General features: G+C 48.3%; 2 protein-coding genes across 3 annotated transcripts in view; one reads left to right on the top strand and one right to left on the bottom strand.

The window, feature by feature from the left end:
* LOC141121973 (uncharacterized) overlaps positions 1-8,402 on the top strand; it is an 83,431-nt gene extending 75,029 nt beyond the window's left edge. The window contains exons 2-6 of one of the 2 annotated variants that reach the window (XM_073611757.1): positions 1,759-1,882; positions 1,999-2,096; positions 2,186-2,359; positions 2,481-2,625; positions 6,813-8,402. In XM_073611757.1, coding sequence (XP_073467858.1) covers positions 1,759-1,882; positions 1,999-2,096; positions 2,186-2,359; positions 2,481-2,625; positions 6,813-7,723 — 1,452 coding nt within the window. In that variant the 3' untranslated portion in view covers positions 7,724-8,402. The remainder of the gene's footprint in view (positions 1-1,758; positions 1,883-1,998; positions 2,097-2,185; positions 2,360-2,480; positions 2,626-6,812) is intronic. The other variant, XM_073611756.1, reaches the window with a different exon arrangement.
* The window catches only part of LOC141121985 (uncharacterized), a 641,331-nt gene that overhangs the window by 541,298 nt on the left and 87,255 nt on the right, over positions 1-12,778 (bottom strand).

Here is a 12,778-nt window from a genome sequence, read left to right as displayed (position 1 = left end):
ACCTACACAGGTCGGACTGGATGGACTATTGTCTTTATTCAACCTTACCTACTATGTAACTATGTCCTGCATTCTGCACACTGCACCCTTCTCCTGCATCTCATGTCCTGTGGTGACCTACACCCTTCTCTGGTACCCTGCACCCCATGTCCTGCATTCTGCACCCTACACCACATGTCCTGCATTCTGCACCCTACACCACATGTCCTGCATTCTGCACCCTACACCACATGTCTTGCATTCTGCACACAGCACAACATGTTCTGCACCCTTCTCCTGCACCTTGCACCCCAAGTCCTGTGTTCTGCACCTCACAAATTTGCCCTGCCCCAGGCGCCGATAACCCACACTTCCCTTAAAAAACTCTCCTACCTTTTTAAGCTGGCTCCTTGATTCAAAGCAAATTTGTCAAGCCCCACCTTAAGTGACTTCCTCCCCTCCCCTGTTCCTTCTTGCTATTCCTCGTCCTGCCTGTTGTTTCCTTGGATTGATTTTCTGTGTAGTGACCCCGGCTTCATCTCTTGGATGCGCTCGTCTGTTGCTTGTCCTGACCTTTATCCTGATTCCTGGATCTCCTCCTCATCTCTCCTCCATATCCCCTTACACAGCTTTTCTCCACACCTACAGTGATCCTGGGGGGTGGAAACTTGGCACCAGCACACAGCAAAATCCATCCCCACCATTAGGAGCACTGGAGAAAATTGTCTGCTATTTACACTCCGTTCCGCACATCACCTGATCACATGAGAGCTTACTTTCACAGATTCCTGACAGATTTCTGTATGGTAAAGGTCAAAGTTCACTCTTCAGTTTAGGAGAGGTAGGACGCACCCAGGAACAATGATTTGGTTTGCACAGGAGCCTCATATAGAGGACCCGCCAAATCTCCCCATCCAAATGTCCCTCCATCCAGAGTCTATATGTCCTATGACATCACACTGACCTCACAGCTCCTCCTCCCAATGTCCCTCCATCCAGAGTCTATATGTCCTATGACATCACACTGACCTCACAGCTCCTCCTCCCAATGTCCCTCCATCCAGAGTCTATATGTCCTATGACATCACACTGACCTCACAGCTCCTCCTCCCAATGTCCCTCCATCCAGAGTCTATATGTCCTATGACATCACACTGACCTCACAGCTCCTCCTCCAAATGTCCCTCCATCCAGAGTCTATATGTCCTATGATATCACACTGACATCACAGCTCCTACTCCCAATGTCCATCCATTCAGAGTCTATATGTCCTATGACATCACACTGACCTCACAGCTCCTCCTCCCAATGTCCCTCCAACTGGCTTTTTTTCTGATGCTCTTAGGATGTGGGCGGACCCTTCAAATCTTCAATAGCAAAGTGGGACTGTTGGTCCTGCATTGTATGTAATGACATCAGAATGCCTGCTACAAGCTTTTAACCTGCACAGTGGGGGTCCTATGTGGGTAAATTCTACATCAACCTTGGGTGGGCTTTAATAAAACGGAAACCTGAATGGAGAGGTGAGGAGGATTCTGGGAATATAATTTGATTTTACTATTTGTGTTCAGATCTAGAGTTTTCCTCCTGTGAAGTCTGGAGATCATATGACCATCACATTGCCTCCACCTCCCTCCCTGATAGAATAGAGAAATACAAAGAAGATTCTAGAAGTCACCAGAGAGGAGGAGAGGTGAGCGGTGCTGGGAATTCTGGGACATTATCCAGTAACAGACAAGGGATGTGTCTGGATGGTGACTGTATCATTGTGTGTGTCAGGTTCCTATAAGGTGTCAGGATGTCACTGTCTATTTCTCCATGGAGGAGTGGGAGTATTTAGAAGGACACAAGGATCTCTACAAGGACGTCATGATGGACAATCAGCCGCCCCTCACATCACCGGGTAAGAGGAGACTTTATTGTAAAGGAGAGAGCAGTACGGAGGGTCCACCTAGATCCCCCATCATCTGATAAACACATAGAAACAATGTATTCAGTCAGTGTGTGTGTTTCCTACAGATGGATCCAGTAATGGGAACCCACCAGAGAGATGTCCCCATCCTCTGTATTCCCGGGATTCCACACAGGAAGGTCACACCATCCCTCACCATCATCAGGTAGATGAGGAACAATCACTGATAGTATCATTAGGATCTGTACATTATCTGCATTGTTACAATTTATGTGATTTTTATTATATATTCAGATTGGAAACCTGAGAGATTCTAAAGTTGAAGTAAAAGAAGAGATAAAAGAGGAGGATGATAAGGATGGGGTGATGGAGGAGTCAGAGTTTCTAAAAGAACACAAAGATCTGTACCAGGACACCATGGTGGAGACATCCACGCAGGAAGATCACACCATCCCTCACTATTACAAGGTTGGTGGGATTGGAGCATCCAGAACATGGCCTCCTAGAGATGTGTGGATTTTTTATGTGATGTCACAATAATAAATCCTATTGTTTACGGATGATATTCACTTTCATTTTCTTGATTTAGAGTGGAGATCCTATCGATATAGAATTTGAGGTTAAAGCAGAAGAAGAAGAAGAGACATATGTGAGAGATGATCAGCAGTCTATGAAGGAGGATGGAATAACGGGGACATTTAAAGAGGAGGACACTCCTACAGAGATCAGCACAGGTGAGTCATTAACACTAAATACTTTCCTCCACCCATACTGCTCACTGATTGGTCCAGAGTAGAGCAAGGACTGGGTGATAATCTTCCTTCTCTGAGCTGCAGACACAATTCATGGATCTAGACTGGATTTATGGAAATTCTGGGGTTCAGCTGGTAGCAAAAGGTTGATTTTCACCATAAATGTTGCTCTACCTAGGCACCTTGGGCATGTGCTTTGGGTCTTCTACCTCATGCCCTGGTCTAGCATAATCTCTGACAGAACAATTCCCCCAGGATTACTTGTTCTATTTTTTCTGGTTGTGCCGGGTGGAGGGATATGTCTATATAGTCTCAGACCCAAGTCACTGAGTGCAGTCTCAGGAGATGGGAGGCAGCGGTGTGGAACCTTGCAACTTGTCTCATGTAAACATTTAATCTTCCACTGATTACTGAATACCAATATTACAAGTCCTGACCCTTACACTGTATAATTTATATTGTACATTACATACTCCTGACCCCTGCACTATATAATCTGTGTTATACATTACATACTTCCGACCCCTGCACTATATACTCTGTTGTACATTACTAGGGATGAGCTTCGAGTTCGAGTCAAACTCATGTTTAACTTGAACATCGGCTGTTCGCAAGTTCGCCGAACAGCGAACAATTTGGGGTGTTTGCGGCAAATTCGAATGCCGCAGAACACCCTTTAAAAGTCTATCGGAGAAATCAAAAGTGCTAATTTTAAAGGCTTATATGCAAGTTATTGTCATAAAAAGTGTTTGGGGACCTGGGTCCTGCCCCAGGGGACATGGATCAATGCAAAAAAAAGTTTTAAAAACGGCCGTTTTTTCAGGAGCAGTGATTTTAATAATGCTTAAAGTCAATCAATAAAAGTGTAATATCCCTTTAAATTTCTTAGCTGGGGGGTGTCTATAGTATGCCTGTAAACGGGCGCATGTTTCCCATGTTTAGAACAGTCTGACAGCAAAATGACATTTCAAAGGAAAAAAGTCATTTAAAACTACTCGCGGCTATTGCATTGACGGTCCGACAATACACATAAGAGTTCATTGATAAAAACGGCATGGGAATTCCCCACAGGGGAACCCCGAACCAAAATTAAAAAAAAAAAAATGACGTGGGGGTCCCCCTAAATTCCATACCAGACCCTTCAGGTCTGGTATGGATTTTAAGGGGAACCCCCGCGCCAAAATTAAAAAAAAAAAAACAGCGTGGGGTCCCCCCAAAAATCCATACCAGACACTTATCTGAGCACGCAACCTGGCAGGCCACAGGAAAAGAGGGGGGGACGAGAGAGCGCCCCCCCTCCTGAACCATACCAGGCCACATGCCCTCAACATTGGGAGGGTGCTTTGGGGTAGCCCCCCAAAACACCTTGTCCCCATGTTGATGAAGACAAGGGCCTCATCCCAACAACCCTGGCCGGTGGTTGTGGGGGTCTGCGGGCGGGGGGCTTATCGGAATCTGGAAGCCCCTTTAACAAGGGGACCCCCAGATCACGCCCCCCCCTGTGTGAAATGGTAAGGGGGTACAAGAGTACCCCTACCATTTCACAAAAAAACTGTCAAAATTGTTAAAAATGACAGACAGTTTTTGACAATTCCTTTATTTAAACTCCTCCTCCTCCTCCTCTCCCTCCCTCCCCCTCAGCGGGAGCCTCCCTCCATGCCAGCATGGATGCAGAGTGGCCCGGAGATGAAGAGAAGAGCGGGCGTCTCCCCCCATGCCATGGATGCGGAGGAGATGCTGGACGAGAACACCAGAAGAAGCATTTAAATAAAGGAATTGTCAAAAACTGTCTCTTGTCATTTTTGACAGTTTTTTAGTGAAATGGTAGGGGTACTTTTGTACCCCCTTACCATTTCACATGGGGGGGGCGGGATCTGGGGGTCCCCTTGTTAAAAGGGGCTTCCAGATTCCGATAAGCCCCCCGCCCGCAGACCCCCACAACCACCGGCCAGGGTTGTGGGGATGAGGCCCTTGTCCTCCTCAACATGGGGACAAGGTGTTTTGGGGGGTTACCCCAAAGCACCCTCCCAATGTTGATGGCATGTGGCCTGGTACGGTTCAGAAGGGGGGGCACTCAGTCGTCCCCTCCTCTTTTCCTGTGGCCTGCCAGGTTGCGTACTCGGATAAGGGTCTGGTATGGATTTTTGGGGGGACCCCACACCGTTTTTTTTTTTTTAATTTTGGTGCGGGGTTCCCCTTAAAATACATACCAGACCTGTAGGGTCTGGTATGGAATTTAGGGGGACCCCCACATCATTTTTTTTTTTTTTTTTTTTTTTTTAATTTTGGTTCGGGGTTCCCCTGTGGGGAATTCCCATGCCGTTTTTATCAATGAAATTTTATGTGTATTGTCGGAGCAGCAATGCAATAGCTGCGAGTAGTTTTAACCACTTCAATACCAGGCACTTAGACACCTTCCCGCCCAGGCCAATTTTCAGCTTTCAGCGCTGTCGCAATTTGAATGACAATTGCTCGGTCATGCTACACTGTACCCAAACAAATTTTTTATCATTTTGTTCCCACAAATAGAGCTTTCTTTTAGTGGAATTTGATTACCTCTGCGGTTTTTATTTTTTGCGCAACAAATAAAAAAAGACCGAAAATTTTGAAAAAAAACAAGTTTTTCTTTGTTTCTGTTAAAACTTTTTGTAAATAAGTACGTTTTCTTCAATGACGGGCACTGATATGGCTGCACTGACGGGCACTGATGGGCACCAATGAGGTGGCACTGTTGAGGTGGCACTGACGGGCACTGATGATGGGCACTGATAGGCAGCACTGATAGGCACTGGTATGCGGCACTGATGGGCACTTATAGGCGGCACGGATGGGCACTTATAGGCGGCACTGATGGGCACTCATAGGTGGCATTGATGGGCACTCATAGGTGGCATTGATGGTTACTTATGGGTGGCACTGATAGTTGGCACAGATGGGCACGGATGGGCACTGACAGGTGGCATGAATGGACACTGATGGGTGGCACTGATGGTACTGCTTGCTTGCAGTGATGCCCCTAAGGGTGGCATTGCTGGGCATCACTGCAACATAATGGTGCCAGTCAGTGCCCATTTGTGGGCACTGATTGGCACAGATGTGGCACACTGGGCACATGTGGATGGCCATGGGGTACATACCTGGCCATCCACATGTTGCCCCTTCCCTGGTGGTCCTAGTGGTGATCCCTGGTGGTCCAGTGTGGTGATCTGCGGGGGGGCTGCGCTGATAAACAATCAGCGCAGACCCCCCCTGCCAGGAGAGCCGCCGATCGGCTCTCCTCTAATCGCGTCTGTCAGACGCGAGTGAGGAAGAGCCGATCAACGGCTCTTCCTATTGACAGCGTGATCAGCTGTGATTGGACACGGCTGATCACGTGGTAAAAAGCCTCCTCAGTCTGACACACCGCTCCACCGATCGCCGCGATGCACGCCCCCGGGGGCACGCTGCGGCATGTTATCCTGCTGGACATCATATGACGTCCAGTCAGGATAACAGAACCACTTCCCGGACGTCAATCCGCCATAGGGCGGGCGGGAAGTGGTTAAATGACTTTTTTCCTTTGAAATGTCATTTTGCTGTCAGACTGTTCTAAACATGGGAAACATGCGCCCCTTTACAGGCATACTATAGACACCCCCCAGCTACGAAATTTAAAGGGATATTACACTTTTATTGTTTAACTTTAAGCATTAGTAAAATCACTGCTCCTGAAAAAACAACCATTTTTAAAACTTTTTTTTGCATTGATCCATGTCCCCTGGGGCAGGACCCAGGTCCCCAAACACTTTTTATGACAATAACTTGCATATAAGCCTTTAAAATTAGCACTTTTGATTATTCATGTTCGTGTCCCATAGACTTTAACGGTGTTCGAACAAACTTTTTTCCTGTTCGCATGTTCTGGTGCGAACCGAACAGGGGGGTGTTCGGCTCATCCCTATACATTACATACTCCTGATCCCTGCACTATATAATCTATGTTGTTCATTACATAGTCCTGACTTCTGCTCTCTCCCCTCTACCCACTGCTATATATACACATAATATGTATTCTCTTTTGTTACACCCATTTTCTACCAGCTGGACATTTTATATCTGATGATTTGATTGGAGCACAGCAGGAACCAATCTGCTCATGTCTAATAATAATCTTTTTATTTCTATTTTAGTAGATGGACGGGAGATGAGGAAAACCTCAGAGGATTGTCTCACTTTGTCTCCAGACTGTAAAGTAGAAGATGAGGACATCACACAGGATAGTCCAGGAGAAAACCCGACTACCTCAAATGTCCATCCGGCACCACACAGTGTAGATGAACCATCGTATTCCTCTTATCCTGAGGAACTTCAGACTGTGAGGGACGGTGCCGTCCTTCCAACAGAGAAGAGCTTTTCCTGTACTGAGTGCGGGAAGTGTTTCAGTTTTAAATACAGTCTTAATAAGCATATAAGATCTCACACAGGGGAGAAGCCATATTCCTGTCCTGAGTGCGGTAAATGTTTTTCACAGAAGTCCAATCTTTACAAACATCAGAGTTCTCACACAGGGGAGAAGCCGTTTTCCTGTCCTGAGTGCGGGAAATGTTTTTCACAGAAGTCCAATCTTTACAAACATCAGAGATCTCACACAGGGGAAAAGCCGTTTTCCTGTTCTGAGTGCGGGAAATGTTTTTTACAGAAGTCCAGTCTTTACAAACATCAGAGATCTCACACAGGGGAGAAGCCGTATTCCTGTCCTGAGTGCTGGAAATGTTTTTCAGTGAAGTCCTATCTTGATACACATCAAAGATCTCACACGGGGCAGAAAATGTATTCCTGCCCTGAGTGCGGGAAATGTTTTTCACAGAAGTCCCATATTTACACACATCAGAGATCTCACACAGGAGAGAAGCCGTATTCCTGTCCTGAGTGTGGGAAATGTTTTTCACAGAAGTCCCATCTTTCCAGACATCAGAAATCTCACATGGGGCAGAAGCCGTATTCCTGTCCTGAGTGCGGGAAATGTTTTTCACAGAAGACCAATCTTTACAGACATCAGAGATCTCACACGGGGGAGAAGCCGTATTCCTGTCTTGAGTGAGGGAATTGTTCCTCACTGAAGTCCTGTCTTCCTGTACATCAGGGATCCCACACAACCCTCGAGGTGTATTAGTGCCTTGAGTGCGGGAAATGTCTTCTATATGAATGTTGTTGGACATCACAGCTCTCATGTGGGGAAGAAGCACACCCTGATATACACCTCAGATATACTCCATGGCTGATCTTCATCGTGTAAGAAACAGTTGATAAGGAGATCAGAGATCACCAAAGACATGGATGAAGTGTTGTAAAAATACAATGGATGGGCGGCTCACACAGGTCTGGTAATGTACTTTTATGTCATGGCTTTCTTCCAGGTCCGCACCCATGCACGCGCACACCCAGAAACCTCCACTGTCATTGGCTGTAGGACAAGTTTGTCAGCAGGTCCCAGCCAATGATTTTGCCCCGTACCCTGCTGATCACCTGCAACCAATGACAAATCACTCCTGTATTTTATTTTATGAACACGGGGAGCTATCTTGTGATTTCTTCTCTTCCCAAGTCATTTCTGGTTTAGGAAGAGAAGAGAACACCACACTGAGTATAATCACCACACTTTACACCCACACACCTTAGATTGGCACATTTAACCCTATTGATTGCCCTCATTCACCCTTTGATCACCCCTGTCGCTCAACCAGTGCCATTAGTACACCGTCAGTGTACAGTATTTTCCCCATTCATCTTTCAGGACAGCACCATAGAGAGACACCGGCTCCTCCCCTCTTAGGAAACACCGCCTTCCAATTCAATATTTAAATCTCATCCTCCCAACGGCCCCTCAGTTCAGGTGTTTCCTCCGGTGGGGAGACACTGCTTGGGAAACGTGGCGGATCAGTCAGGGAGACTGAAGCCAAAGATTTTGTGTGAGGAAGAGGGGGAGTCGGGTCTCTCTAGCTCTGTCCCTCTACTATTGTTTGTTCAGTTAGGTAAAGGCTGGGGAAGCCTTACTTACCTGTTTTTAAAACTGAATTGGCGCGCCTCAGCCTCTCTTGGGGAAAGAGACAGCTGAGGAGGTCCGTGTTTCTTCTGCCCAGGGGGGCGCTGTGGGAAGTGCCTGAGTCTCTCCTGCTTGTTCAAGCAGCCAGCGTTTGAAGCTCTATGGCCGGGTCGGATGACGGGTGACGTCAGTTCCGGCGAGGGCGGGCACTTCCGACGATTTTGCGTCTTCCGGTTCCGGACGCGGGGAAAGAAAACGGACCGAGCGTTCGGCTGGTGCGACCCTCTTGCTTTGCTGTAGAGTCAGCTGTCGGGGGAAACGATCGACCACCATCCTCAGCAGACATGTCTGAGACAGAGGTCTCTAGAACTGCTCCAGGAGACAGTAGCACCAGCCATGCTAAGGTAAGTGGAACCCTGGGGTGGTGTTCCCTTACCTAAATCCCGATAGCTTCACGGGTGTTCTCCCCTCACTGGTGGTCGGGGGGAAGGGGAGTGTGTCTGGGACCCTGGTGGTGGTTGGTCCTGGGGGGGGCACTCCTGGTGGTCCTCTGTAAAAGCACTGGTGGGATTGGGCATTTATGGCGACTCTCTCTCTTTCTTTTTCAGAAAGCCACAGAGAAAAGCAAGTCGCCTCATGGTTCAAAGAAAAAATGCCCCTCTTGTAGAGTTAGTATGGGGGAATCCTGGACCAAGGCACTTTGCAAGGAGTGCATTGATGGATTAGTCAGGGAACAGGCAGCAGAACAGGGTACAGATCTTGCTGCATCCGTCAAAGAGCTTTCTAGCACCTTTCAGTCCTTTAAAGCACTCTTTTCTAGCTTCCAGTTGCCGCAAGCCCAAAGCAGTCCTTTACCAGTGCAGCAGAGTGTTACACCTAGCCCAGTGGATACTCCCTCTGTTAGTGGAGAGAGACCAGGGGGCTCCAGAGTGGAAATTGAGGAGGAGCCAGATAGCACCGCTTCAGATTCTCAAAGGGAATCGGATGTGGAGGAGGTGGATGGGGAATCCACAAAAACCTCTCGCTATAAGCTTTCCCTGGACGAAGTGGAGGAGCTCTTGGGAGCTATTCACACCACTTTGGGAATTCAGGAAGAAAAGAAGGTGTTATCGCTCCATGACCAAATGTACAAAGGTCTTGGGGAACAAAAAAGGAAGGATTTCCCAGTCCATGATGTATTGGTTGAGGCCATAAAGAATGAATGGAAAGATCCTGAGAGAAAACCTTTCTTTTCAAGGGCTTTGAAGCGAAGGTTTCCTTTTTCAGAAGGGGAGTCTCTAGTCTGGAATAAGACCCCTAGGCTGGATGCTGCTTTTTCTCAGGTTTCCAGGCAAACAGATCTGGCCTTCGAGGACATGGGGATTCTTGCAGACCCCATGGACAGAAGGATGGACTCTCTCTTAAAGAAGTCCTGGGATTCGTCACAGGGAAACCTTAAGCCTGCCATGGCGGTCACAGTAGTGGCCCGCAATATGGAATATTGGCTTACGCAGATAAAGGCGCATATTGAGGCAGGAACGCCAAAAGAGACTATTTTTGGCTTCCTTTCCCATGCTACTTAAGGGTGTAGCGTATATTGCGGACGCTTCCGCCGAATCAGTGCGCATGTCCGCAAGGTCTTCAGCCCTCACTAATTCGGCTCGAAGGGCCCTATGGCTTAAGACGTGGCAAGGAGACAGCGCGTCTAAAGTTAAACTCTGTGGAATTCCCCTCACAGGAGATCTCTTGTTTGGCCCAGGTTTAGAGACCGTTTTAGACCGGACGGCCGATAAGAAAAAGGCCTTTCCCATTAAAAAGAAGTTTGGGGAGCAGGCTAAAAGAAAGTTTCGCCCTCAGAGAAAGTTTGAAACCCCAAAAGGAGAGCGGCAGAAAAAAGCTTGGGGGCAGAAGGGCAAGGGGCGGGGAGGGGCGATTTTTCGCCCTCCTGAACAGCCCAAGAAGACCCAATGACGGGGTAACCACGGTGGGAGGAAGATTGGGGGCCTTCCTCCCACAATGGGAGATGATCACCTCCAACCAGTTTGTGTTAGGGATCATAAGAAGAGGTTACCAGCTAGAGTTCTCAGAACCTCCTCAGCACAGACTTCTGGTCACCGAGCTGCCAAAGTGTGCAGAGAAAGCGTCAGCTCTTCTATCCTCCCTACAGGAGTTAGAGGAACAAGAGGTGATAGTGAGGGTTCCTGTAGAGGAGATAGGCAGAGGCTTTTACTCCCACATTTTTGTGGTCCGCAAGCCTTCGGGAAAATTCAGGCTTATCATGAATCTGAAGCCTCTGAATGTATCAATTACCTACAGGAAATTCCGGATGGATTCTGTCTATTCGGTGAAAGCGCTTCTTCCCCCAAATTGCTTCATGGCGTCAATAGACTTAAAGGACGCTTATCTGCACATTCCAGTCGCAGAAAGTTACCAGAGGTTTCTCAGACTGGCGGTGAAAACTGGGGAAGGAACGTTTCATCTACAGTTCAAAGCACTCCCCTTTGGACTATCCTCTTCCCCCCGCATCTTCACCAAAGTGATGGTGGAGGTCCTGGCTTTCTTGCGGCTCAGAGGCATCTCTGTAGTCGCGTACCTGGACGACCTACTCCTGTTTGCTCCTTCCCCGGAGCAGTTGTACCAGGATCTTCAGGTAGCAAGAGACAGCTTAGAAAACCTGGGATGGCTCTTGAACCTGGAAAAATCCAGTTTGGTTCCGGCCCAAAAGGTCACCTTCCTGGGCTATGTACTGGATTCGACAAAACAAAAAGTGTTCCTTCCAGCAGAAAAAATCCAGAAGGTGGACAGAGCAATATTACTGCTCCAGGGCAGCAGTCAGATCTCGGTAAGGAAAGCAATGTCAGCACTGGGCTTACTGACTTCCACGCTTCCGGCAGTTCAGTGGGCAGGGCTGCACTTTCGCCCCCTACAGCTGTTTATTCTGAGTGTCTGGGACCACAGTCCAGCATCTCTGGACTCCCTTATATCTGTGCCAAGTCAGGTCAAAAGGTCCCTCTGGTGGTGGAGGAAAGGGTCCAATCTCTCACAGGGCCTGGAGTGGGTTCTTCCAGTGTCCAGAACGGTTACGACCGATGCGAGCGGCACAGGGTGGGGAGCACACCTAGATTCCCAGATGATGCAAGGCACCTGGGAAAAAGAAGACGCAAAGAAGTCCTCGAACTGGAGGGAACTGAGAGCAATAGAGTTGGCTCTCAGAGCTTTTCAGAGAGAACTCCTGGGGCAGCATGTGAGGGTCCGTTCGGACAACTCATCAGCAGTGGCCTACATCAACAGGCAAGGGGGAACCAGGAGCAGATCCTTGTGGGGTCTGGCAGAATCCATCCTCAGGTGGGCCGAAGGGAGCATTCTCTCTCTCTCTGCAATACATCTGAAGGGGGAGCAGAACCACGTAGCAGATTTTCTGAGCAGAAAAATGCTGAAGGAAGGCGACTGGGTCTTGAACCAGGACATCTTCGAGATGATTACTCGGAAGTGGGGGGTCCCCTCCGTGGATCTCTTCGCCTCAAAGGCGAATACGAAAGCTCGTCTGTTCTTTTCCCTAAACAGATGGGACGGAGCAGCCGGGGTGGATGCACTAGCTCAGAGCTGGCGTTTCTCAAAGTGTTATGCCTTCCCCCCTCCCGTAATGATCCCAGCAGTTCTGAGAAAATTTCGGTCAGAAGACACAACCCTCATTCTGATCGCACCACACTGGCCAAGGAGGCCGTGGTTCTCCCTCTTGAAGAGTCTGACAGTGGAGCCTCCCTGGATTCTGCCTATCCGGGAGGATCTTCTCTCTCAGGGTCCAATCTGTTGCCCTCAGGTGGAGCGATGGAACCTCGCAGCGTGGCTACTGAGGAAGAATTGCTAAAGGGCAAAGGTTTCTCGGATCGGCTAGTGACCACTCTCCTAAATTGCAGGAAAAGAGAGACGCAAGCCATTTACCTAAAGGTGTGGAAACGCTTTAACAGTTGGTGCACAGAAAGCTCCTTCGATGTACGAAGTTCTGTAGCAGTATTAGAGTTTCTGCAGGCAGGAGCGGACAAAGGATTAGCCCTTAGCACCTTGAAAGGACAAGTATCGGCACTAAGCGTTTTCCTGGAAAAGCCACTAGCTATAGATCCTTGGGTAGCTAGG

The sequence above is a fragment of the Aquarana catesbeiana genome, unplaced genomic scaffold (genome assembly GCF_042186555.1).
Source record: "Aquarana catesbeiana isolate 2022-GZ unplaced genomic scaffold, ASM4218655v1 unanchor236, whole genome shotgun sequence".
Taxonomy (NCBI): domain Eukaryota; kingdom Metazoa; phylum Chordata; class Amphibia; order Anura; family Ranidae; genus Aquarana; species Aquarana catesbeiana.
Note: the sequence above shows the minus strand (reverse complement) of the source record. Positions and strands in the feature narration are given on the sequence as shown.